This window comes from Bos mutus, chromosome 27, assembly GCF_027580195.1.
Source record: "Bos mutus isolate GX-2022 chromosome 27, NWIPB_WYAK_1.1, whole genome shotgun sequence".
Taxonomy (NCBI): domain Eukaryota; kingdom Metazoa; phylum Chordata; class Mammalia; order Artiodactyla; family Bovidae; genus Bos; species Bos mutus.
In genome coordinates, this window is record NC_091643.1 from 5,543,649 (window position 1) to 5,571,009 (window position 27,361).

The 27,361-nt window shown below is 46.3% G+C and overlaps 1 protein-coding gene and 1 long non-coding RNA gene across 3 annotated transcripts in view; both read left to right on the forward strand.

Annotated features, from left to right (window-relative positions):
• The first annotated feature begins 8,532 nt into the window (after window positions 1–8,532).
• OXSM (3-oxoacyl-ACP synthase, mitochondrial) lies at window positions 8,533–12,565 on the forward strand. The gene is made up of 3 exons (XM_005893183.3): window positions 8,533–8,610; window positions 9,274–10,282; window positions 11,471–12,565. Exons 2-3 carry the CDS (start codon window positions 9,303–9,305, stop codon window positions 11,871–11,873), a joined length of 1,383 nt encoding a protein of 460 aa, XP_005893245.1. The 5' UTR covers window positions 8,533–8,610; window positions 9,274–9,302; the 3' UTR covers window positions 11,874–12,565.
• A 5,190-nt stretch (window positions 12,566–17,755) lies between these two features.
• LOC138985924 (uncharacterized) overlaps window positions 17,756–27,361 on the forward strand; it is an 87,650-nt gene continuing 78,044 nt past the window's right edge. For both annotated transcript variants that reach the window (XR_011462852.1, XR_011462853.1), the window contains exons 1-2: window positions 17,756–18,280; window positions 20,788–20,857. This is a non-coding gene — a long non-coding RNA (uncharacterized lncRNA). The remainder of the gene's footprint in view (window positions 18,281–20,787; window positions 20,858–27,361) is intronic.

Sequence of the window (27,361 nt, forward strand, 5' to 3'; positions counted from 1 at the left end):
GCGTCTTTTAATGTCATGGCTGCAGTCACCATCTGTAGTGATTTTGGAGCCCAGAAAAGTAAAGTCTGACTCTGTTTCCCTATCTATTTCCCATGAAGTGATGGGACCGGATGCCATGATCTTCGTTTTCTGAATGTTGAGCTTTAAGCCAACTTTTTCACTCTCCACTTTCACTTTCATCAAGAGGCTTTTTAGTTCCTCTTCACTTTCTGCCATAAGGGTGGTGTCATCTGTAGGTTGTCAGGCCTTCCTAAATAAATGGGGATGAAAGACCCCAGGAGGAAGGAGCAAACAGTTTTCAAAACCAAAGGCATGGCTATGAACTCTGCTGGGATGCCCCTCTATGGATTCCTTTTAGAACTAGATAAATGATTGAAAATCTCTTGCATCATTCCCAGCCCAGATAGTATTGTGCTTCTGTAAAGAAGTGTTTTTCAAAAGTGCAGGTTGTAGGCGGGGGACTCTATTGACCAAAATAAAACACAGACCCAATAATGACAATAGGATAGAGGGGAAAGGGGAGACAGCAAGTTATGCATCCCATATAGTAAGGGCATGGATCGATTTGTGACTTTGGTTTGCAGGTAAAGGCTGTGATGAGTGTCCTCTATTCCTTTTAGAAGATGGATCCTAACCTCTTTAATCCATGCTTTGCCTCTCCATGCCTTTGAAAATGTGCTTTACCAATGCCTCCTTTCTTTGCAGAAACTCCTTTCCAAACCTCAACAAGTATTATTTCTTGATGATAGATTTTAAATAGGTTAGTTTTTGTCTAAGTTAGTTGCTTTAAATTTTCTTGATGCCTTATCTTCAGTTTGCTTTTTGAAATTTTCTTCCAGTATCTCTGAGCAAGGCCCTGAGCTATACTATCTACTTCAATTATTGTTCAATTGCCAGATATGTGTGAGAAGATTTTAATAAATATAATATTTATATATTAATAAATATAATATTCTTGGACCAGGTTCCAAGCATAGTGTGTTTAACTGATAATTTGTTGTTAGCTGCTGTAACTAAAGATTTCCATGATTTAACATAAATATCTTTCTTGTTCACACAACAGTTTAATAGTGCAGTTCTCATTTGTCAGTTCCTCCGTGTAATGATTCAGGGCCCCAGGCTCCTTTCATCCCATAGCATAGAGATCAACAAACATTTTTTATAAAGGGCCATGTGCATGCATGCTCCGTTGCTCAGTTGTGTCTGACTCTTTGCAATCCCATGCTCACGGACTGTGCCCTGCCAGGCTCCTCTGTCCATGGAATTTTCCAGGCAAGAATACTGGAATGGGTTGCCATTTAGTAAATGTTTAAGGCTTTCTGGCCATACCATCTCTGTTTCAACTGTTTAACTACTCTGTCTCTGCAGCAAACAGTAGTTTGCTCTTAACACCCCTAACACGGGGTGTTAGGGTGAACAGCATGGGCTGTTATGGTCACCAACACTCCCTGGCAGTCAAATTCTGTGAATAACTTCCTCTGTATATATGTGAGGTTCCACTGTAGCTCGTAGATTGTATTGAGTGGTTTTGAATTTGAGGATTTAACCAACAGCAGACCATGTAGCACTGTAGCATTTAATATTTAAAAAAATCCATATATTAAGTGAACCCAGGCAGTTCAAACCCATGTTGTTCAAGGGTCAACTGTACTTTAGAATGAATGGGTGTAGCTATGTTCCAATGAAACCGTTTACAAAAACAAGCACCCTTCTGGATTTAGCTTGTGGTTTGTTAACTACTGCTATATGGCCTCAGAGACTTCTGCATTTACTGAGTGGCTGGGCACAAAGAAGGCATATGTGCTTCACGAGCCCAGAAATGACAAACAGCGTTTTCTTTACTGTATCACTGGTAAAAAGGAAGCCCCAACCAGGTAAAAGTCCGCCGGAGTTGGGGAGGTTGGGAGGCTGGGAAATGTAGTCCTTAGCTGGACAGGGAGCACCCACAACCCTCAAGCAGGGAGGATGGGGGTGGGGGTTGGGGTTGTGATTAGCTACCTCCATCACAAACTGTATTCCCCTGGAGTTTCTTTTTCCATCAATGTATTTATTCTATAATAATCATATAAGGTTACCATATACTATCTAATAGTCAGGATTTTTTTTAAAGATCTAGAACACCTTTTTTTTTTCCCCCCCAAATAAAATCTTAAGAGAAAACCTAGTATATATAAAACACCGAAGTGGAGGCACTCTAGGATTGAAGCAGGAATGCATATGTGGTGTGGGGACGAATAGAGTATTAGCAACTCAGCTTTTCCCTTGACAGGTGTTGGTCTTGGGGGTGCTTCTGTGGGAAACATGCAATCGTAGTGTGAAAACCAGTGCTACAAAATTAATGCTATTATAATATCATACAGTCCATAACGTCATAAAAATCCTCATTTCAAGGGTAATTCACTGAGTTATTGTTTATTTTAATTCATCTGAAATTTTACTCCTTCCCAATTACTCTTTACTTTGAGTAACTAAAATCTCTCTAGGATACCATTTATGGAGCTATTAAGGAATTTACTATAAGGGACTTGACTCATTCTTTTCCTTGTCTGCTTCTTCTACTTTCGTAAGGTGAAAATATTTTGATTTTTCAATTTCCTGTAGAAAAATCGAAGATATTAAGCTACTCTTAATCTCTTTATACCCACCACTGCTTCAAACACATAAAAGGATATTCTAGTATTAAATCAGGTTTGAACTTTCCGTTCTTTCACTTGATTTTTTTTTTTTTTGCTTCAGAGTAATGAATTTCCTTTTAGGATTCCGGCTTTATTAAGAACACCATCTTTAGAAGACAAATGACATATGGTGGCACTATTCTTAGATGAAATAAAGATACGACTCACTAAAATTTCCCTGGGACAGGTTTTGTCATAAAAAATGAAAATGTTGACCTAAATGAAGGCCACTGGCAAGGAGAGGGGTTGAAGCCTTTCAGGACTATGTGATGATTCACTATTGTATGATCGTATCATGTATATAACCAATTACTATTTATCGAGCACACATTCTGCAAAGCAGCCTGAGATGAATGACATAAGAAACCTTTAATCTAGTAGGAAGGACAAAATTAATAATAATACCTTATACACAGATAGCCATTTAGTTGATGAAACAAAAAGAGCCACTGTGAAAAAACCACGGTAAGAAATGTACAAAGTGGCGTCTGCATACGCATATGTGTTTATTCATTCATTCCGTAATTCATTCACTCACCAAATAGTTATGCAGTGGCTACTAAAGGTGCTTGCTGTGCTGCACACTGAGGCAGTGGTGATGAGCATGGGCCCGCTGGCTCCATGGGAGTCCCTGTGAGTCTGCTCACTGGTTGGACCGGCAGCAGCATCACCAGGGAATTCATCAGGATGTTCGCAAGCCCCATCTTTTTTTTTTTATATATATAATTTTATTTATTTTTGGCTGTGCTGGGTCTTCACTGCTGTGCAGGCTTCTCTCTAGCTGTGGCAAGTGGGGGCTCCTCCCTCACTGTGTGGTGCAGCCTTCTCCTTGCAGCGCTTTTCTTGTTGCAGAGCATGGCTCGAGGGTGCTCGGGTCTCAGCGGTTGCGGCTCATGGGGTCTAGAGCACAAGCTCAGTAGTTGTGGCACACAGGCTGAGTTGCTCGGGGCATGTGTGATCTTCCTGGACCAGGGATTGAACCCCTGCCTCCTGAATTGGCAGTCGGATTCTTTACCACTGAGCCACCTGGGAAGCTCTCAAGCCCCATCTTTACAGGTGAGACCCAGCAATCAGTGCAGTAAGCCTTTCAGGTGCCCAGTAAAGTTTGAGAAGTATTCATTTAGAGGAAGGAAAATTCCACTGTTGTTGAAATTTCATGGAAAAGGAAGAATTTGAACAGAGCCCTTAAATTTGGAGGTTAATGGAGTGAGGAAGGGGCGAACATCCCAGCTATGGGAGATCACCATCCCCCCCCCCCCCACCAAATACACACACACTTAAGGACAGCATCCTAGCAATCTCTCCTCCTCGCCATTGCCCTTGTTCAGGCCCCACCAGTCTGCACTCTCTTCCCCAAGGCCATTCCCACACCCTCCAACTCCCCTGCACATACTGCAATGATGCTCTTTCTAAATCACCCCTCTGATCATGTTATTCTTCACTGAGAAGTCTTCCATGGCTACCCCTTGCCCACATGTAACTAAGCAAGACCCTTATAAAGACTCCGGGAACAGACCCCCCCACCCATGTCCTCTGCCTGCCTTCTGTCTGTAGAAAGACTTTAGTCAAAGGGAATCAGTCAAGCAGGACAAAACAATACTTTGGCCATTAAACAAAGTCAAGGACCTTTAGTTCTTTCTCAAGGACTATAGATAATATTCTGAGCCTTGGCCTGTGAGCTGTTTTGCAGATTCTGAAACCCCTACCAGGTGGAGAAGTTAATTGCATGCTGCCCACAAGCGGGTAGACCCCAGACCAGTTGGAACCAGAAGGCTGATGATGCTGACTCCGGATTACCTCTCCACCAGCCATTCAGAAGGACGTCCACAAGCTGACCATGCCCTGATCCTTGAACACCATGATTCCTCACTACGCCTTCTAGGGCAGGACACACAGCCTTGAGGGCATTTGCCCGCTATGACCCCCTTTGCCCGGCCAAGCAATAAAGCTATTTTTGTTTCACTCAGAATCTTGTCTGAGATTTAACCCAGCACTAGTGTACAAAGACCAAATTTTAGCAATTCAGCACACTCTCTACAGTCAAGTGATATCAGGAATTAGGCAAGAAATTTGAATGTAACTGGCTTTGTTCAAGACAAAAAGGAGAAGCAGAGGGCCTGGGGTAGGGAATGAGAGAGTGTACCATTTCCTTCCTAGAGGAATTTAGAGTCAATAAAAGAAGGCTGCAGACCATAGGTTGCAGACTGGGGCTGCCCACATACCATCTCTGACCTACAGGAGTAATCCGAAGTCTTTTGCACAAAACCCAAGACTTGTTCCCATCAGCCCATTCTTCACTCTCAGACTTTCCCTGCTGCTTTGTCCCAACCTCAAATCCAGTGTTGGCCACACTGAACTACTACCAGCACGTGTAGAAGACACCAGGTCTCAGAATTTGTTCTGTTCTGCCCGGCACGATGCCCTTTCCCACCAAGATTACTAGACATTTACGCATCTTCAAGATGCAGTTCAAAGGTCAACTTTTTGGAAGACTTTCTTGACTTTGGAAGGTGGTATTGACCCTTAGTATTATATTGTCTCTTTCATATTATTATAATTCTGTTATATTCTTCTATTATAGCACCTGTTTCAGTACTTTGCACATATTTGTCTTCACAGGTATTTCATTCTACTAGACAATGAACTTCTTGAAAGCAGGAACCATACCCTATTCATTTTCATACGCCAGTTTCTGGCTCAGGTTAGGCAGAAATGTTGAAGAAAAGAAAGTACAAGCAAAAAGAGAAGCTGAAGTCCATCTAGAAGTTAGCTCAGTTTTGCTGGGTGTTGGTCTGCACCCCGTAGGCCTGTAAATCCTGTACTTACTTCAAGACTGAAAAAAGAGCCCAGAGACATCAATGGTTTAATGGACGGAGGGATCTTACATGTGTGCTGCAGACGGTGGGCAGGTGGGCAGGACCATGGCAGGGGTCTTTGCTTCCGGTGGGAGGGGGCCCACATTGACATCCGGCTAGCTCATAGGTTACCAGGAGAAGCAAGCAGAGGGGCATACCCCTCATGGCCCCTTCGATGAACTGTCACGTTAGGGGGGTTCCAATCTAAAGATTAGAACAATCACTCACTGGGGCTGGGGCAAGTATGTAGGAAGGTCAGTCATGTGAACAGATGTAGGTGAAGCAGACTCTAGTTGAGCAGAGCAAGAGAACAGTCATCTTGGGTGGAAATGTTTTAACAGAGAACGGGAACTATACCTCAAAATACAGTTTTGAACCAAATCACAAAAATTTAAGTAAATCTATGGCTGAACAAGAGACTATGGTAAGTGGGGCCATTTTGAAGTTTTTTATTTTAGATAAAATACCAATGTATTTTGGCAAGGAATATGGTACTAAAGGGCTTCCCTGATGACTCAAATGGTAAAAAATCCACCTGCAATGCAGGGAGACCTGGGTTTGATCCCTGGGTTGGGAAGATCCCGAGGAGTAGGGAATGGCAACCCACTCCAGTATGCCTGCCTGGAGAATCCCCATGGACAGAGGAGCCTGGTGGGCTACAGTCCATGGGGTCGCAAAGAGTCAGACACGACTGAGTGACTAAGCACATGCGCACACATGGTACTAAACCATAGACAGCTATTAGAATATCATAAAACTTCTCACCCCTTTCCAGACCAAAGGGAAGATCAAAAGGAGAAATGAAAATGAAATGACTTATCAGTGGCTTTACTTTTCTACAATATTTTAATCAACTTGTCACTTGTTATCCAAGATAATTTTGTGATGTATGAAAGAAAAAAGAACAGCGTGTTAAAACTGTATGTTACATATGAGTTTGGCTTCATAAAATATATTTTAGGTCTTTTCACACTGTGACTCGAAAACTGTATATCAATGAAGAGAGGAGAGAGCAAATTTGGGTACTTCTCACTCATTTAGTTGTATTTTATAACCACATGTTTGTTTTAATTTCTCTTAAAGTAACTCTACTATCATTGAAAGAAGGTTGTACTAAGAAGTGATGGACTAGGCCTTGGATCAAGGATGACTCAAGGTCATATTAGGGAACAATTTTAGAAAAAGTGTATTTCCAGACACATTTAAATCCATTACTAACCAGGAAAAGCTAAGTTTCTCCCAAATCCTCTAGAGCTAGGAAAGACGGCAAAGCACTCTACTTGGAAAAAAAATGCTTCAAGAGACATTGCCCAGAAAGAAACAAATATGCTGACAGGTATATAGTCAACCCTTTATCTAAAGGAGAGAAAAGGACAGGGAATTCAGTGGCAGTCCAGTGGTTAGGTCCCCATGCTTTCATTGCTAAGGGATGAGGGTGCAGATTCAATCCCTAGTTGGAGAACTAAGATCCTGCAAGCTGCCCAGCAGGACCAAAAACTAAAAAAGGAAAAAGGACACAAAACTCACCTGGGACAGCACATGAGTTGTAGTTGTTCAGTCCCTAAGTCAGGTCTGACTCTTTGCCACCCTGTGGACTGCAACACACCAGGCTCCTCTCTCCTTCACTATCTCCCAGAGTTTGCGCAAATGCATGTCCATTGAGTCGATGATTCCATCCAACCATCTCATCCTCTGTCTCCCCCCTTCCCCTTTTGCCTTCAATCTTTCCCAGCATGGGAGTCCTTTCCAAGAGTTTGCTCTTCCATTAAATACTACCTTGCTGACTTCTTGCATTTTAAAAAATACACTCATGTTATTTTTCCCTTGATAAATTCAGTCAGCTCTGAGCAAATAAGTTGCTGAATTTTTCGAAGACTTAGAAATAAATGTCTACATTTTTCTTTGTTCTATTCCTGTCTCCAAGATCTGAAAATACATTGTAAAAGTAAACATAAGTTTATTATTAGAAAGGCTTATTTGAATACTGTAGACAAGATAGGAAACAAAACTAAGCAAAAATAAGGGTGGGAGGAAATTCCCTGGAGGTCCGGTGGGGCTCAGCGCTTCCACTGCGGGTGGTCCTGGGTTCCATCCCTGGAGGGGGAACTAAGATCCCTCAAGTCTCTGCACCGCTGGGAAAAAAAGGTGTGTGTGGGAGGGACATCACCATTACTGTACATACTTTGCAGACAACCCCCCCCCCAAAAAAAAATCCCCTTTAAAAAGTAAAACCACAAGCTACGACTTGGATCTTCTAACAAAGTATCAATGGCTTTCCACATTAATAAATAAGTCCATTTTTAGCGACTCCATGGACTGTAGCTGTCCAGACTCCTCTGTCCCTGGGATTTCCCAGGCAAGAACACCGGAGTGGGTTGCCCCATTTCCATCTCCAGGGATGGAACCCCGTTGTCTCCTGCACCGGCAAGCCTTTCATTACCACCGAGCCACCCGGGAAGCCCTACATTAATAGTCACACACACAATTATTTTAAGTGGCCGCAGAGCATTTAGATGTACCACAGCTTTGTGCTCCATGGGGTCGCAGAGTTGGACAGGATGTAGCCACTGAACAACAAAACTCACAGCCGACTTCCTGCTGTTGGGCATTTTATTTCGGCCTGTTTTGCTACTACAAACAGCTGTGGGCGATCCAGAAATTACTGGAAAGACACAGGAACGTCTTTAACTCTTCCCTAGGAGTCTAGCAGAATTCTGACGGTGCCCCTTTTCCCCACAACAGAAGACTATTTGGGCATTATTTGGGGGAAAAAAAAAAAAAAATCCCCTCTTGACGGGCTCTCTCCTTGCGTTTCGCCAGCGTTCCAGCTTATCTTGGAGCGGCCGAGGTGGCCTAAAGCCCGGAGCCGGGATCCGCCTCCAGGAAGGTCTGACCTCCGCCAAGGGGACGCGGGGGAAGGGCGCTCCGCCCAGCGGGCGCGCGCGCCCTCGCGTTCATGCGTGCGCGCCCTCGCGGACGTGCCTGTGCGCGTGCGCCAGCGAGGCCGGACGTGCCTGTGCGCGTGCGCATCGCCCTCCCGGCTCTGGGGACCGCGGCTGCGCGGGCCGCACCGGGTGCAGGTAGTGGCCGCTCGCCCCTCTTTGGCTTTCGCGCTCCGGCGCCCCGTCGGGTCGGGGGCGGGTGCGGAGAGCGGCGTGGAGGACCCGGGGCTGCTGTCTGTTCCTCTCTCCACGCCCTCCCCGGGTGTCTGGGGCGGTGCTGGGAGTTGGCCACCGTCCCTTGTCCCCGGCCTCCCCTCGCCCTTGACCTTCGCGGTCGCAGAAATCCTGGTTCTCTCCGTGTTGAGGATCCAAAAAGTCCTCTCACCCCTACTTCGAAGACTACGCCCCGAAATGTGTTTTACTCCGTTAATACCAGAAGCATTAAATGTAATACGGTCTCGGCCATCCTGAAAAAGGATGCTTTCCGCAGCCGTATCAGGCCAGGAGTGCCCGTATGTGTTTCATAGTCAAGTTCTGTTTCTGTGATTCGAATGAATCGTCGTTTCACCCCTTTGTCTTCGAATATCTTAGGGTAATTGGAGTCTGAAAAGGGCTGCGTCCAAACAGTGGTTCGATAATAAGTATAAATTAAAATGAAGTAACGTTATTTTCCCTAAGTTTCCTTAACAGCTCACAACCGAACGCCTGAAAACCACACCCTGGATGTTGTTTTCTTAGACCTTTTAACGTGTTCTAAACCACAGTGAATATACCTGTTGGGCGTGTTGTGTTCTGTTCCAGGAAAGGTGCTGAGCCTCTGAATTTCAACCATGCTGTCCGACGGCTTGCAAATTTTCCTAAGGATTACCAAATGTCATCTGATACATGCAAGATCATGCCAGCGATTAGTAAATGAAAGGCGGTTTTTGGCAACCGCACCAGCACCAGGATTGCGTCGGCGGGTCGTCATCACTGGCATCGGTTTAGTGACCCCTCTTGGCGTTGGAACTCAGCTGGTGTGGGACCGCCTTGTCCGGGGAGAGAGTGGAATCGTCTCCCTGGTTGGCGACGAGTACCAGAGCATCCCTTGCAGCGTTGCTGCTTACGTGCCAAGAGGTTGTGATGAAGGGCAGTTCAACGAGCAAAACTTTGTGCCCAAGTCAGATACCAAGTCCATGTCTCCTCCCACGGTGATGGCCATCGCTGCCGCTGAGTTAGCCTTAAAAGATGCGGGCTGGCACCCTCAATCAGAAGCTGACCAGGCAGCTACAGGCGTCGCAATCGGCATGGGAATGGTTCCTCTCGAAGTGATTTCCGAAACCGCTTTGACGTTTCAGACCAAAGGTTACAGTAAAGTCAGCCCATTCTTCGTCCCTAAGATTCTGGTCAACATGGCATCAGGCCAAGTCAGCATCCGCCATAAGCTTAAGGGCCCCAACCACGCGGTCTCCACGGCCTGCACCACCGGGGCTCATGCGGTGGGAGACTCGTTCAGGTTCGTAGCCCACGGAGATGCGGACGTGATGGTGGCCGGGGGGACGGACTCTTGCATCAGCCCCCTGTCCCTTGCTGGGTTCGCCAGAGCCCGGGCTCTGAGCACAAACACGGATCCGAAGTCCGCCTGTCGACCGTTTCACCCCCAGAGGGACGGGTTTGTAATGGGAGAAGGCGCGGCAGTGCTGGTCTTGGAAGAACACAGGCATGCGCTCCGCAGAGGGGCCCGGGTCTACGCAGAGATTGTGGGCTATGGACTCTCCGGGGATGCCGGCCACATAACCGCCCCCGACCCTGGAGGAGAGGGTGCCTTCAGGTAAAGACTGCTCGTTTGTTCCCGTTTCTTCAGCTAAGACTGTTGGAGGCTCAACTTAGGGGAAATGGTAGTATCTGGCCTTGGTGTTTGACCGTGTTTGAAATATTTGAAAACGTTTGAATATCCTTTTGAGTTTTATTGAGTAGTTGCTGGTACTGGAAATGTCAAGCGTAGCAGCCAGCTGGATGAGGAGATGGTCGAAGCCCTTCATCACACTTCAGATTATACCCTTATATTTCCTTCTCTTAAGGAAATCGAGGCACCCAGAACTGAAAAAAGTGTTAACATCCATGAGATTTTCAAAGGTTTTCCCAGAGAAATGTTTTGTTTATTTTTTTGAAATATTTTATTTTAAAATTTGTCTGTTTGGAGGTTTGGCTTTGTACTTCTTCATTCACTTAGAATTCTTATGGCCTGAATAAGAAGGTTTTGAAAGATATTTGAAGCATTAAGATAATGGCACATTTTTGTGTGGGTTTTTTTTTTTAGATTATTGGGAAATATGCAAAGTTTTACATTTAAATGTGAAAGAAAAAATTAAATCATAGTTATAAATCTTTTCTCCTTATTTTAACTCTGTATGCATACCCCACTGATAAGAAATTCCCCAAAGAAAAATTATTCTGAGGCTGAGTCTACATGGCTTTTTCCTCCAGGAAAAAAGGACAGTTCAAATAAAATGGAAATATGTTTTATTAGAGATTATAAAATCCATAGGCTTATATGTTTATGTCACAGTGATGAATCAGTCCAGGGTACTGGGGGTGCCTTGGTATTCCCATGCAGATGGCATTCTAGTGCACGTGGTAATCCAAGATGCTGTTCTGTTATGGGAACGAAAAGGGTTCTTTTCATCCAGTGTACTTGGATATTTCTGTAGCCATTATCTGTAGTCCTACGGACAATGAGTGTGTGTTCAGTCGCTCAGTCATGTCTTACTCTTTGTGACCCCATGGACTGTAGCCCTCCAGGCTCCTCTGTCCATGGGGATTCTCTAGGCAAGAATACTGAAGTGGGTTGCCATTTCCTTCTCCAGGGCATCTTCCCAACCCAGGGATTGAACCCATGTCTTCTGCGTTGGCTGGTGGGTTCTTTACCACTGAACCACTGGAGAAGCCCACAGATGATGGGCTTGTTAAAATGAAGCGTTGTTCTGATGAGTTCAACTGCTTTTTTCTTATTTATTAGATGCATGGCCGCTGCTGTGAAAGATGCAGGCATCCAACCTGAAGAGGTATCCTACATCAATGCACATGCTACTTCCACGCCTTTGGGAGATGCTGCTGAAAACAAAGCCATCAAACAGCTTTTCAAAGACCACGCACACGCCCTTGCGGTCTCCTCCACCAAGGGAGCCACGGGGCACCTCCTGGGGGCTGCCGGGGCGGCTGAGGCCGCCTTTACTGCCCTAGCTTGTTACCATCGGAAACTGCCGCCTACTCTAAACCTGGACTGCACAGAGCCGCACTTTGATCTCAATTACGTGCCACTCAAGGCACAGGAATGGAAAGCTGAGAACAGACGAATTGCACTCACCAATTCCTTTGGTTTCGGCGGTACTAATGCAACACTTTGTATTGCTGGCATGTAGGACAAATCACTTGTAATTAAATATTGATGTTTTTAACTGTTGTAAACTTCATTGAGAAATAATACATTTATATAAATGCATATTTTTGTATAATGATACCCAGGCACCCTTTATTCTTGTCTGGGTTTCTCAGCCTTGGCACCGTGGATGTTTTGTGCAGGGTATTTCTTTGCTGGGGAAAGGGGAGCTGTCCTGTACATCATACGATGCTTTACAGCTTCCGCATCCCTGCTCCCTAGATTCCAGTGACCCCTCCTTCCCCAGCGGTGACAACCAAAAATATCTCGGCACTGCCACGGGTTTCCTGGGAGGCTGGGGGCACAGAAGTGAGATGCTAACGGGCCGCGTGTGTTCCCTTCCTGCCGGCCTTTGCCACAGCACTTTATCGCCTATGTGCCCTTCTCCAGCCATATTCTTGCACTGAGCCTCAGTCGTAATTCTCACTGGCACACAGTTCGTCCAGTTGATGTTTATTAGGAGCCAGCTGCGGATGCGGTTTTGTGTACTGGCCACCAAGGATAGTGTGGAAAGACTGGGAGATCTAGAAAGACACCAGCACTGAATGTCAATACATGTAACCTGAGAAGCGGGCAGGAGGGAAAGTCAGGTCTGGTGGAAATCAGGTCACAAAATTCACTTTTAAAAATAATATTGTTCTTCTTTCATATGTATTATAAATTATATATAATATATATTTTGTTCTTTCATATACATTTTATATATATATATATACACTTTATTTATTTATTTGGCTGCAATGGGTCTTCGTTACAGCACGTGAGATCTTAGCCGCAGCACGTGGGATCTAGTTCCCTGAGCAGGGCTTGAACCTCGGCCCCTGTATTGGGAGCATAATGTCTTAGCCCCTGTATTGGGAGCATAGTGTCTTAGCCCCTGTATTGGGAGCATAGTGTCTTAGCCCCTGTATTGGGAGCATAGTGTCTTAGCCCCTGTATTGGGAGCATAGTGTCTTAGCCCCTGTATTGGGAGCATAGTGTCTTAGCCCCTGGACCACCAGGGAAGTCCCAGAACCTTTTAAGTTTTGTTAAAGCACTGAGAGTATTTGGAAGCCATTGAATGTTTGGAGTGTTATGATGGTTCTGTAAGCTGTCAAGCTGGCCAGGCTGAAATAGGAATACATTTCCCAGAATTCACTTTCCCTTATGTTCGGTCAGGGCTGGCCCTGAGAGATTCTTGTAGGCGATTTGCAAGGTGCAGGGGAAACAGCAATGATTTTGTAGCTCACGTGGGTTGTGGCTTTGCTGGCTGACAACCTTGTGCTGAGGCAGTGGCCAAGCCTGTAAATTGAGGCACAATTTACATGCAGTAAGTTGCACCCATTTCCAGTGTACAGTCAAGTAAGTTTGATAAAAATAGTTCCACTTGTGGAACTGCCACCTCAATCAGAATATAGGGCGTTTCCAGGAATTCCCTGGTGGTCCAGTTGTTAGGACCCCACACTTCAGCTGCACAGGGCGCGGGTTCCATCCCTGGTTGGGGAAACAAGATTCTGCAAGCCATGCAGCACAGCCCAAAACAATAAAGAGAATCCTGAGGATTTAAGATAAAAGCGCATAGAGCATTTCCATCACTCTAAAAATCTCCCTGTGCCCCTTCGCAGTCGGTCGCCCTACCTCCAGAAGAGCTTACTATCACTGTCGATAAGATTTGCCTTTTCTGGAATTTTATATAAGTGTACTCCTATAGAATGAATGCGCCTTGGTTCCTGACTGCGCATGTCTCGTGGCTGCTATGCTGCACCCCTTGTACCGCAGGCGTCTACTCCCAGCTGGTTTATGGGGCAGCCCTTTCTGCAGGAAAATTCGGAAGAGGACAGTCAGTGGGATCAGCAGCAGCCCCTGGCCCTGCGTCTGTTTCTGGCGCACCCTGGTCAGGAGCCACCCTCTCCCTAAGCCACTGTTCTTTCTAAATTCCCCTCGCCCTCAGCCATTCTCTTCGCAGGACTTGGCGGCTTGCCTGGTGGCTCAAACCTTTACTCCTGGAAGCCAGCCCTTGGCAGTCCCACCACACACCTTTCTCAGACAACAGTTGCTGCGGGGTCAGAGAGCCCTGGCATCAGGAAGCCTGGGGGCACCAGGAGGTACCCAAGTGGACCACTGGGGTTGCATCCTTGTCTCCCCGTCCCACTGTGAAGAAGCATCGCCTCTCATAGCTGGTCGGGGTCAAATCCCACGGCCAGTATGCTGCCTTTCTGGTCCCTGGGGCACTGGGAGGCCAGAGTGTCCTGGCTGTAATAATACACTGGCTGTGTGCCCTGGCCAGAGAGTGTGTCTCCTTTGGAGATCAGAGCTTTAACCCTGCAGAGCTCAGGGTGGCAAGGATGGAAAGCATGCACTTCCTCATCCTGATTAGATCAGTGGGACTGATGGTGAGTGGGTCACTCCTGTTCCCCATGCCCCTTTCTGTACCCAGGTGTTTTTCTTACTGGGGACTTAGCCCCATACAGAATTCCTCATCGCTCAGTTGATAAAGAATCTACCTGCAATACAGGAGACCCAGGTTTGATTCCTGGGCTGGGAAGGTCCCCTGTAGAAGGAAACGGCAACCCACTCCAGTATTGTTGCCTATAGAATCCCATGGACAGAGGAGCCTGGTGGGCTACAGTCCATGGGGTCCCAAGAGTCGGACACGAGTTAGCAACTAAAGAGAGAGAGAGAAGTCTTTGATTTAAGCATACGCTGCATCCTGAGGCTGGGCGCCACATCCCTTCGGGAGCTGCCTCTAAGCTGGTGATCCAGGGTCCCTTTGGAAGGCAGTCTGGCCTTCTGGGAGGCCGGCTGCTTCTGCGGGGCAGGGTGTGTCGCACAACCCAGGGGTCCCATGCCCTTGGCCTCTGCCCACGGCCTGTCTTTGCTGCAAAGCAGGGCCCCTGCTCAGTGTCGGAGGAGGTCGTCAGGAGGATGCAAATCACAGAGGTGACCAGATTTCCTTGCCAATTGTGCCATAATGAACTCTCATCAGATCTTCATCCGTGGCCATTTTAAAGTCCTTCTGTCATTTACGGACATTTGTCATGCTCTGATGCTTTTGCAAAAGTGTTCCTTTAAGAAGAATCTTGAAGCGTTTCTTCAAGGTTTGTGGAAAAGTATAGCTTTCCAAAGGGCTTCCCTGATAGCTCAGATGGTAAAGAATCCACCTGCATTGCAGGAGACACCAGTTCAATTCCTGGGTAGGGAAGATCCCCTGGAGTAGGGATAGGCTACCCATTCCAATATTCTTGAACTTCCCTTATGGCTCAGCTGGTAAAGAATCTGCCTGCAGTGCAGGATACCTGGGTTTGATCCCTGGGTTGGGAAGATCCCCTGGAGAAGGGAAAGGCTACCCACTCCAGTATTCTGGCCTGGAGAATTCCATGGACTGTATAGTCCATGGGGTCCTAAAGAGTAGGACACCACTGAGCGACTTTCACTTTCACTTCACGTCATAGCTTTCTGAGAACTAAGATCACACCACTGAACAGAATACGGATTCACAGAGTTCTGACGGAAAACTGCTGAGGGTGACTAAAATTTTTGTAACTCTTTATTGGAAACATTGTTGATTCTTTAGTGTTTTGTTTTCTCCAGATTTAAGAAAACCATTTGTCTTTTAAACTATCAGCAATTTGCTGACTTATACCCTTGGGAACAAAGATGAAACATTTATCTTTTTCTCCCTACTTTATCTCTCCAGAACTGAGAAAATTTTAGAATGAGTAGTCTTATTTTCATGGCAATACAGTTATTTGCATAAATTCAATAAGAATCTGTTCTTGTCAAGGGGCTGAACTGTAGCAGCTGAGGGCTGAAGCCAGCATTGAGCTGGTGGTCCCTCCTGAGCCCTGGCCGTTTGCCCTTTGTCCTGACAGCCGGGCTGTTCTCAAGGGAGTAACCTGGTGGCTTAGACAACAGGGACCCGAAAGTGGATTTTCATGAATAACCCCTGGTGTGGTCAGGATGTATGGAGAGACGTCTGCGTCCCCCCTGCAGGAGACTGGGCACCTCACTTGTCTTCCATGTCCCCACTCATGAGGCGCTGACACCCCTGGCGATCAGGAGGCTGATGCCCCAGTCTAGGTACCAGCCCTGGTTACTGGCCCTTCAGTAGAATCATCAGTAGGTGGGATGCACAGGAAGGGCATCCGCCGCAGCACCTGGATGGGGTGACGTGTTGCCAGGACCCTGCATTGCCCTTGAATACAGTGAGTTGGTTAATGCAGCAGCAGCACCTCCTGTTCTAAACAGTGCCCACGGCAGCTGCCAGAGGAGTCCAGGGCCACCCCCAGGAGTTCCCCACCAACGACGGGTCAGCAACCGGATCATATCAACTAAGTGAGGGTTCTAAATATGCTTTGATTTGCGTGGACACTGCTTCTGGCCTAACTCAAGCTTTCCTGTCGCCACATGAACCAGGCCGCCACCCTCTGTTGATCAGAGAAGCAGAGCGCCATGAACTGACTCCCTCGTCAAACAGTGATGGGGGTCACATGTCAAAGGCTGGGATGTGTGAGACTAGCAAAGGAGCATGGTGTTCAAAGGAGGTTCCCTCTGCCCTCAAACCTGCAGGCAGTAGATTAAATCACTAACAGGTCCAACCAGCCTGCCTGGGTGGACTCAGACGCTGTCCCAGATTTTATGCACTTGAGTGATCAACCGGCAGGGACTGTTGCCCCCTAGGCCAGCCTGGGGGCCCTGCCAAAAATCGCAAGCCCATGAAGTATTGAAGTGTCAGCAGACAGCAGTGCCCTGCTTCTCATCGCGGGGCAATGTGCTGTGCTGCTGGGAGCACCAAGCCCCCACGCCCGGGACAGGTGGCGTCCACGGGAAGCTGCAGTGGGACGTCCCACCCAGGTAGGAGGGTTGCTTCCTACTCCCGTGTCCGGGGGAACTGCTCAGTCTCCGCCGGACCCCTTGTGGTGCTGCCAGCTGCCTGTGGAAATGCAGTATGCCTGGAGTGGACTGTGCACCCACTGAGAGAGGGGTCCTGGTCTGGTGGACCCCACCCCAGTCCATCTCACACCTGACAGGGCTGCCTCCCCCAGCCAGCATGTGTGGTGTGCTCAACCAGGTCAGGTCCTAAAGCTGCCCAACTCCCGCTCCTCGAGGACAGGCGGGTCTGTTCTCTTTTCCGCTGGTACCATCACCTGGCCACCACCTTCATCCCTCCATTGGCCTGGATGCTATTTTAGCCCAAGTAGAAGCCCTCCCCCAGTTCACCCAGCAAGCCTTGAATAGCTGGCAAAGCCAGCCCTCCCTGTACACCGAAATGCCTCTAGGGAGAAAAGCCGTCCTCCAAGTTAAAATGGCCTGGGAGCATTCTCACTGCTTGCTTCACAAGGAGGCGCCTGTGTGTTTGTTGTCTAAACACGATGTTGCATGTTCACACCTGATGGATCTGTGAGTATGTCTTCTTTGTTAAAGTCACATGGAGACACAAGCAAACACCCTGAGTGATCCACCCCCAGCCAAGGGAACTTTGGTAAATCCGTGGTTTGGGTCATGCGGCTCTTGATGGGGAGAAGGTGTTACTTAATTTGGGAATCGTTCTGATCTCTGCTTTCTCTTCATGTGCCTATTGCTGCCAAACAAGCCACAAGCCATGTTGATGCTGGTGAAAGGCTTGCTGACCTCTCAGAGCCCGTTGTAGGGGGCAAGGGTGCAAGTGGGATTGGAGGAGCCAGTGGGGAGGCCTGGAGTGTGGAGGGATGTTTTAAAGAAGACGCGACCTTGGACTGACCCTTGAGCTGGCCCCAGGCAATCGGAGGCTCCTCAGTCCCTCCCCAACCTTGAACTGTACCTTCCGCCCTCCTTTCCCACAGTCCCATTTTCAAGGACGCAGCCTGGAGAGAGAGCAACGAGGTGTTGAGACTTCTGGATGGAACACCCGACTGAACTGGGTAAGGGCTCTGTATGAACGTTAAGATCTGCTGGGAGGGTGGAGACGCCTCCTGGACTGGCCCAAGCCAGTCCTCCTGTGTAAGTTTCCTTGCTTATTAAATCTGCCACCTACCTGCCTGGCTTTGGTTCTTCCTTGCCTTCAGTCTTTGGGGGGCCAGCTTCAGATATCCTCCGGGGAACTCCTGAGTTTTTAAGCCAGCGCTCAGAAGCTGCGTTGTCAGGGGTCCCGTGCCTGTGGACCCGCAGACCGCCGAGCTGGCAGGAAAGGCAAACCCACGCCTGGAATTGGAATCCTCACCTGTGAGGCTGCCTTTTTTTCCGGCCATGCTGCACGACATGTGGGATCTTAGTTCCCTGATCAAGGATCAAACCCATGTGCCCTCTGTAGACAGCGCTAAGTTTTAACCACTGGACCACGAGGGAAGTCCCGACATCTGTGAGGATGGGCCACAGGCTCTCCCTTTGCAGCTTGCTGGGACACACAGAGGCAGTGGCAGCTGATCTACCTTGGTAAGTGGGAGTCCACAGTGCTGGGCTGTCTATGGCCCCCATCGCTGGCATGATGACTTATTCCGTCACGCACCTTTTAAGTTCTGGGTGGCCAGTGACAATGGCTGACAGCGTCAGCTGACCGAGTCATTTTGTCTCCTGGGTTGTTCAGTGGATGCACAACCCGCATATCATGTGAGTGTTTCTCGTGGGTGTGAACGTGTGACACACAAGTCCGTCCTCTCCACGGAGAGTCTGTGTGTGCCTCTGCGTGCTTCCACTCCAGATCGTCTCATCTCTGATCTTCCAGATTTTTTCTTTCCAGACCCCTGACTAAAGCCCAGACCTTTGGCTACTGCCCAGGAATACTGATACAGTCTCACTTCTGTCCAAAGTGAAGGACCAGAGGCGTTGTTTGCAGATCTGCCCCTCTCAGTGTCTTTCGAGTATGTTCCGTGTTGAAAGATAAACTTAGGCATTTCAAATATTTTAAGAGTTTATTTGGACATTTTTTTATTCAAATCAGCCAGCACCAAACTGTGTTGAGGCAGCTTCACCAGGTGGAGCTCAGAGACTGGCTTGTAGGAAGCAAGGCAGGGACCTGCTGGTTGGATATAGCTTAAAGCTCGGCTGGGTGAATGTGATTGGCTGTCCTTAGTTTAGCTTTAATAACCTTGAGGCATTTCAGCCTTAGATTTTGGTTTGCTGGCTCAGGCTGCCAGGACATTGGAGCCATATCAGTCTAACAGCCTCCTATTTGATTAACACCCTGAATACAGCTTTAATGCAGCTGCCATCTGTTTTCAGCTTGAACCACTGCAAGGAATGTTTAGGAGACAGAATTGGTGAATTGAAGGATTTGGTAAATGATTCCCTTTGTCTTCCTTCCCAAAGTCTTCCCCTCTAATACTCTGAATTTTCTATTCCCTCCTAGAGTATAAATTCCATCGGAGTAGGATTTTTTTTTTTTGGCTGTGCTGTTTGGCATACGTGATCTTAGTTACCTGACCAGGGATCGAACCCGGGCCAATGGCAGTTGATGTGCAGATTCCTAACCACTGGACCACCAAGAAAGTCCCCAGAGTAGGGATTTTTGCTGCTAATTTTGCTGCTATGATCCCTGGTGTCTAGAACAGTACCTGGCACAATGTGTGTTCCCGATAAACATTTGTTGAATGAACAAACGAGTGGATCTCAGAAAACCCATAAGACTGGTTGGAGGCACTCATCTTACTCTGTTTGCTTTCCCACAGCCCCTCCTTCCAAAGCTTAACTTACGGTGTTCTCCAAATATCCCCTGCACAGCACTGCCCTTCACCTCCACTACAGCCGACAGTCTCCCCGAGTTCCTGCAAGAGGCAAATCTCTGGTCTTCCTGCCTCCACTTTTCATTGCTTCCCAAGCACCGTCCATTTTGTTAGGGAATTGTTGATTGAAACTAAGTGCCTTGCTCAGGCATGATGATGGCCCCTTGCATGAGTTGTCTCCCAACAGAAGGCCCCAACAAGATGCATGGTGCTGCTCCTGGGAGGATTCAGAGGGAACAAAAGCAGGGAGAAGATGCCAACCCATAATATGTCCTGCCAACCTCCCAGAATCCTTTGCGCTGGGGTCCACCTTGGCTGAGAGAAGCACTCGCCACCAGGAAGGACCCTGAGTCAGAACAAATATGGACCAAGCAAGATGACTGGCCAGAGACAACCCAGAAACTAAACCATCACTATTAAACCTGCAACTGCGAGCCACGTGGCAGGGCAGTTCTCCTGGGCTCCCCTACCCTCTCCTGGGTTCTCCTGGGCTCCCCTACCCTCTCTACCTGGGTGCCCTTTCCCAATATACTCTCTTGCTTTGTCAGCATGTGTGCCTCCTCAGAAAATTAATTTCTGAGTGTTAGATAGTAGCTCGTTCTGGGGCCCTAAAAGGGCCTGCCACAATTTTAGTCACTGTTGACGGAATTGATCTTTTTCTGATGTAAATCAGATCACGTCTTTTCTCGGCTTGCCTGTGGCTGCCCACCTGAGAGTGATGAAAGGCAGACGCTGGCCCCGCCCCGGCCCACCTGGTACTGCTTACTTGCAAGCCAAACTGTGTTCTTTTTCTTCCTCAGGCATATCAAGCTCCTTTCCGCAGCTGTCTTTGCTCTGCTCTGTCCTTTTTCATGTGTGTGCAAATTGGCTTCCTCCTGTCACTCAGGTTTCAGCAAAACGCCTCTTCCTGAAGGAGTCTTCCCTAGCACCCAATTGTAAGGAGACCCCCTATCTCTCTCCATCCCAGAGCAATTTTTTTTCCTTCATATCTCTTATAACTATTAGAAATGATCTCCTTTTAAAAATATTTTTTTCTGAGCTTTTAAATCCCTCTGTTAGAATGTAAACTTTTTGAGAAAAGAAATCTTATTGTTCTTGGGAACAAAAATCATATTCCCAGAATCCAGCCAAGCACGTGGCACACGCATGTCAGCGCACACACACACACACCAATACAAACAGTGACTTAGCGCTGATAGTGACTTAAAATATCTGTTTCAGGAAGACAGCAATGAAGAGCAGTTTGTTCATGACCTTGGAAAAACCAAGAGAGCTGTTTTTACCGTCACCAGTAAGTACAGGGGGTGGAACTCTTGGCTGTGGTTAGCAGAGGCTGTAATGCTTTTCTGTCTAGTTATTTGAGGCTCAGCTTTGATCTCTGGGACCAAGGAGGGTCATGGATACCTTGGTAATTTCTTTAGAATTGCATGAAAGCAGTGTACCTTGAATTTTAAAAGCCTAATTATGTTGTTTTGAACAAAAATGACTTTAGCTTGTGATTCAGCCAGTTTTTTTCTGTAAAGAGCTGGAGAGTTAATATTTTTGGCTTTATGGGCCATATGGTCTCAGTTGCTGCTTCTCAGTTCTGCCCTTCTAGTGCAAAGGCAGCTATAAACAATACTTAAGCAAGCGGCCGTGGCAGGGCGTGACCTGGCTCGGGGGTTGGAAATGGGGAGGCAGATTTGGTCAGTGGGCTGTAGTTGCATAATTCCTGCTCTAAGTCTTCAAGGAAGTACATTTTCAGAGATGTTTAGCCAGCTAGTCTTTCTGTGCCAGTAGGGGATCCAGAAACTTTGCAGCATAAATTTAGAAAGCTGAATTTGGGGACTAGAAGAGTAACAATAATTATAATAGCAGTAGCTGATGCGACAGAGGATGAGATGGCTGCATGGCATCGCCGATTCAATGAACATGAACGTGGGCAAACTCCGGGAGATGGTGGGGGACAGGGAAGCCTGGAGTGCTGCAGTCCATGGGGTCACGGGGCTGGACATGACTTGGTGCCTGAACAACAACAAACAATGCTTATGTAGTACGTGGGGCAGTATTTCAAGTACTTTGCTTAACATCTTCTAGTTTCATCCTCACGATGTTACTGAACTTGGGTCCACCTGCCTGAGTGCCCAGTTAAAGCCAATCTGCTGACACCAGGCTCTGGTGAAGGAAAGTACAGTCTCTATTGCAGGGCATCAGACAAGGCATCCAGGGACAGCTAGTTCTCTGGAAGCCCAAACTTCCTGTTGGGTTTCAGGAAAGCATTTTTAAAGGTCAGGTGTGGGAGGGGAGTTGCAGTTTTTGTAATCAATCAGCTCATGATTGATGAGCCTCTGATGGCTCATCAACCACCCTCTGATTGGTTTAAATTGTTATTTAAGAAAAAGGAGGAAAAAACCCTCCTTTTTCTTATCCATAAATTGGAGTTGTTACTGGAACAAACTTGGGTCCGTTTTCTGCCTCGCAGCAAAGCCAATTTACTGACACTAGATTGTGGTGGAAGAAAAAAGACAGTGTTTATTGCAGGGCACCTAGCAGGGAGTATGGGCAGCTCATGCTCAAAGGGCCCAGACTCCCTGACGGTCTTCAGGAGAAGGCTTTTAAAGGCAGCCTTTGAGGGGAGGGCTGAAGGGTGCCTGACTTTCTTCTGATTGGTTCGTGGGAGGTGACAGGGTGATGTTTCAGGAATCTTAATCATCAGCATTCTGGTTCCAGCCAATCTGGGCTCTTGTGCTTGTGCTCAGCCTATAGTGACCATCCTCCACCTGGGTTGGGGGGAAGTCTTAGTTCCTGCAGAACTACTGAGAGATACGCATCAGTTCAGTCGCTTAGTCTTTGCAACCCCATGGACTGCGGCATGCCAGGCCTCCCTGTCCATCACCAACTCCCAGAGCTTACTCAAAATCATGTCCATTGAGTCAGTGATGCCATCCAACCATCTCGTCCTCTGTCATCCCCTTCTCCGCCTGCCCTCAATCTTTCCCAGCATCAGGATATTTTCCAATGAGTCAGTTCTTTGCAACAGGTGGCAAAAGTATTAGAGTTTCAGCTTCAGCATCAGTCCTTCCAATGAACACCCAGGACTGATCTCCTTTGGGATGGACTGGTTGGATCTCCTTGCAGTCCAAGGGGCTCTCAAGAGTCTTCTCCAGCACCACAGTTCAGAAGCATCAGTATGCATCAGATCGTTGTGTACTTTTCTTGAGGAGGAACGCAGGACTGTTTCATCACTGTAGTGTTGTCATTCTTTTTCTTCTTTACCTGCTTTATTTTCCTTCTTGAAAATCATACTTCCGTAATTAGTAACTGCACCTACCTTTTCTTTGGAGCTTAGGGAAGGTCTAAGAGACTAAAGCCTTTTTCTATAAACAACAAATGGGCACACAGAGGAGCTTTGGTACCCAGGAGGGCCCCACAGGGTGCTGCTTGGTTTCAGAGTCAGTAATATTATCTATGCAACAATGGTTTTGAGCCTCAAATAAAGTTATCAATATATTAACTGCCTGCTCTATACAGAGAGTGGCTGTTTTGTTGAGAGATGAATGTGGGCTTTTCCATATTAATGAATTCTCTAGGAGCTTGGTTGCTAAGTCCAGAAAATTCAATTGATTTGGATTTCATATTTCTATATCTATATAGGTTTATTAATACTATTATAATTACAGTTACTATTATAGTGTCATCCATGTGACCTGTTAGTAAATAGGAGAAAAGCTTTGTCAAGGTAAAAAATGCCATATCCAGATATTAATTCCCCTAAAATAAGCAGTGTAAACCATAAAGCATTAACAAAGAACCTTAAAACATTCCTTCTGAAGAGATGAAAGATTAGAAAGCTGCCCCTGTTGGCTGGCTCAGGCCCACCCCTTCCTAGAGCAGCGGGGCATGAGATGACCTCTCAAGGTTCCTTGTAGCTTTTGGTTTTATTTTCTGATGTCTGTTTAAAGATTATGCTAATACTGCTGATGTAAAATCCTTTGTACACAGTGATGCTTAAAAATACTGGCTCCTGACCTGAATCTATCCCTGCCGAGTTAAAATTGTATGCTGGAGATTAACAGGACTCAAATGCTCATGTTTTATACAAGCCATTGGGTCTTTCTCTTCTCCTCTAAAAGATTTCTTGTTATTGTTATATTTTGGACTAAAGCAGAAAGAGAAGGTTGATAAAAAATGCATTCAGATAGAGAAGGATTTAACTAAGCTTAATTTTTATATTGTGGGTGAGAAAAAGGAATGAATAATAATGTAGAATACAAAGACCCAGGAGGTGACCCCCCAGTAAGATATCACCAGAGCAGCATATTAACTAGGAAAGAGGCTTTGTAGATGAGAATAGAGTTCCCAGATTGGTAAGCCGCATGGATCCAATAAGTAACTCGTCTAGAATTTTGGGAGAATAGGCTTTGGAGCCGGCGTAGGAGGGTTCAGACACCAGTAGTTCTGACCTCTAATGGCCTCTGTGTTCTTGGCAATGTATCTTGTGCTTCTCATCTATAAAATGGAAATAATGATAGAACCTACTTCTCAGGGTTGTTGGGAAGATTAAAGAGGTAATAAATGTAACGTGGCTAGCATGGTGCCTGGAATATGTGCTCAATAATAGCAGTTAATTAAAAATCATACGTACTATTGTGCTTTATTTTGTTTCCTTTTTGTTTTGCTTCTTTGCTTTGTTTTTTTTTTCTTTTTTGCTGCACCATGAGGCTTGTGGGATCTTATCCCAGGGATCAAATCTGAGCCCCACTGCAGTGGAAGCGTGGAGGCTTAACCACTGGACTATCAGGGTAGTCCTTCTGTACTTTTTATGATGGAAAAATTTAAAAATTTTAAAAATATTCGGAGAGAAATATAATAACCCCCATGCATTCATCAGCAGTTACCCATTTACGAGCAATCTTGTCTTACCCAATGCCCATTCACTTCTCTTACTTTTTCTTGATTATTTTGAAACAGATTACATTCATATATTTTACTTTGAAATATTCCAGTATGTATCTCTAAAATAAAGGTAGCAGAACACAGTGGCAGCGTTCAGAATATGCCACTGAGACATAAATATTATTTTGAAATGAAGTCATTTGAGAATAAACTTCTTTTTCCCCTGAACTCTTTTTATCTGCCTAAGAGCAGAGACTCTCAGAAGAACTCAACGGTAGTAAAAGTTCCAGGAATGTATAACTAGGGAAGACGGACTCATCACTCATCCGAGAAGTTGGAGCCATATCTACACAGACATTGTCACAAAACCATACCTATCATCTGTTCTCCTGGGGGGCCATTTATCTTTCCTAGAAGTCACTTGTTTTCCCATAAGTGCCCTTTCTTCCCCTCTTCTTCCCCTATTAAGGTTCATCAGTCCCAGACTATAAAGATAAGACACCTTTTTGAATCATGTTCCTTTTTGCTTTGCTTCTTTCTTTCTTTCTTCCTGGCTGCACCTTGCAGGCTCCTGCCCATTCTGATAACCTTGAGATATATCTGGATCTGTCCACATTCTGTCCTCTCCCAGGTTCCACCACCCTGGCCCACGCCACTGCCCTCTCCTGTCCATGTCACTATAGCGGCCCTTGTAGTAAGTCTCCCTGATTCTCTCCTTGAGTCCCTGCCGCCTGTTCTCAAACCCAACAGCCAGAATAACCCTTATAAAACCTAAGCCATTTACACAACTCCTTTGCTCAAACCCTTTCAGAATAAGTATTGAAGTCCTTGCAATGGTTTAAAAGCTTCTAAATAATCTGCACCACTTCACCTCACTCTACTCCAGCCTTATTTTAGTGCTTGGCAGATCTTTATTATTATTTTAAATTAATTTTTAGTGGGATATAATTGATTTACACTGTTGTGTTAGTTTCAGGTGTACAACAAAGTGAAGCACGCATCCATATCCATATATCCACTCGTTTATAGATTCTTTTCCTATGTGGGGTATTACTGGTTATTGAGTGAGTTCCCTGTGCTGTACAGTAGGTCCTTGTTATTCTGTTTTATATATAGTAGTGTGTATATGTCAGTCCCCAATCCTAATTTATGCCTTTTCCTCTTCCCCCTTGGTATCATAAGTTTGTTTTCTATGTATCTGTGACTATTTCTGTTTTGTCAATCAGTTCATTTGTACCATATTTTTAGATTCCACATGTAAGCCGTATCATATGACATTTGTTTTTCTCTTTCTGACTTACTTCCCTTGGTATGATAACCTCCAGGTCCATCCATATGCTGCAAATGGCATTATTTCTTTTTTGCAGTTGAGTAGTGTTCCATTGTATATATGTACCATATCTTCTTGATCCTTTATCCTGTTGATGGTGGCTCAGATGGTAAAGAATCTACCTGCAATGCAGGAGCTGCTGTTGCTGGTGCGAAGTCGCTTCAGTCGTGTCCGACTCTGTGCGACCCCACAGACGGCACCCCACCAGGCTCCCCCGTCCCTGGGATTCTCCAGGCAAGAACACTGGAGTGGGTTGCCATTTCCTTCTCCAATGCATGAAAGTGAAAAGTGAAAGTGAAGTCGCTCAGTTGTGTCTGACTCTTAGCGACCCCATGGACTGCAGCCCACCAGGCTCCTCCATCCATGGGATTTTCCAGGCAAGAGTAATGCAGGAGAGCAGGGTTCAATCCCTGGGATGGGAAAACCCCCTGGGGAGGGGAATGGCTACTCTCTCCAGTATTCTTGCTTGGGAAATCCCATGGACAGAGGAGCCTGGCAGGCTACAGTCCATAGGGTTGCAAAGAGTCAGACACAACTGCGCAACTAACACTTTCACTCTTTTTCCCCCAGTATTCCGTTGTGTATATATGCACCACACTTCCTCATCTAGTCACGTGTTTTCAGACACTTAGGTTGCTTCTTTTGCAGGTTTTTAAATGCACCTGTCATATCCCTTCACAGGGCCTTTGCTCTGGCTGTTCTTTTTGGCGGTAGTGCTCTTCTCCCAGACTCCCACATGACCAATTCTCTTACCTTCTTCAAGCCTTTGCTCAAACATCACCTTCTCAAGAACCCGCAGCCTAACCACTCTTAAATACTGCACTCTACCTCCTGCCCCCACACTACTGATCATTCTCACCCTGCTCCTCTTTTTAATTTTCTAAGGTATTTAGTTGCCTGCTCATGTACCTTATCATTTACTTGTCCATTGCTTACGTATTTGTTCCTCCAGAAGGTAAGTTTCCTGATGGTCTTTTGTTTTGTTCACTGAAGCATCCCGTGTGTCTCGGTCAATGTCTGGTACAGAGAAACTGCCTAAAAGACACTTGCTGGATGGATGGCTGAATTTCTGTCAGTATCCCTATAAAGAGAACGTAAGTGCATTTCATGAGCCAAAGGACCTCTGGCTCACGTGACCATCCACTCCCCATTTTTTTTTTTTTTTTTGCTTTTCTTCCTCTTGGCAATTCGTCTGTGTGCCTGGCACTGTATTAAATGTTTTCCAGTCTTGTCTCATTTAATCCTTCAAACAACCCTTAAGAAAATAGGTGCTAACAGTATGCATCTTCAGATGATGAAAATCAGACCTAGGAAAGCTCAGCTCCTGGCCATAACCTGCAGGATGAGAGCTGGAAATAAAATCCAAGAGACACCTACATCACTGCTTTAAACCACTAGGTCATTCCTTCCCCGGGGGGTGGAATTGCTCTAAATTTAGTCATTTACGGCAGTTTCTCCATTTGTTGATTCAACAGGTATTTATTAAGCACCAACTGCGTCACGTCCTTAGGACACATCAGTGGACCAAACAAGAACCCTTGCCCTCTGCACTTTCCTTTCACCAACCTCTTTCAAAGCTCCAGTTCCGGG

What these genes read in the sequence shown, in the direction of transcription:
- OXSM (XM_005893183.3), top strand. Translation starts at nt 9,303, where the DNA reads ATGCTGTCCGACGGCTTGCAAATTTTCCTAAGGATTACCAAATGTCAT. An exon ending in GGAGGAGAGGGTGCCTTCAG is followed by an intron (nt 10,283 to 11,470) that starts GTAAAGACTGCT and finishes CTTATTTATTAG; the next exon opens with ATGCATGGCCGCTGCTGTGA.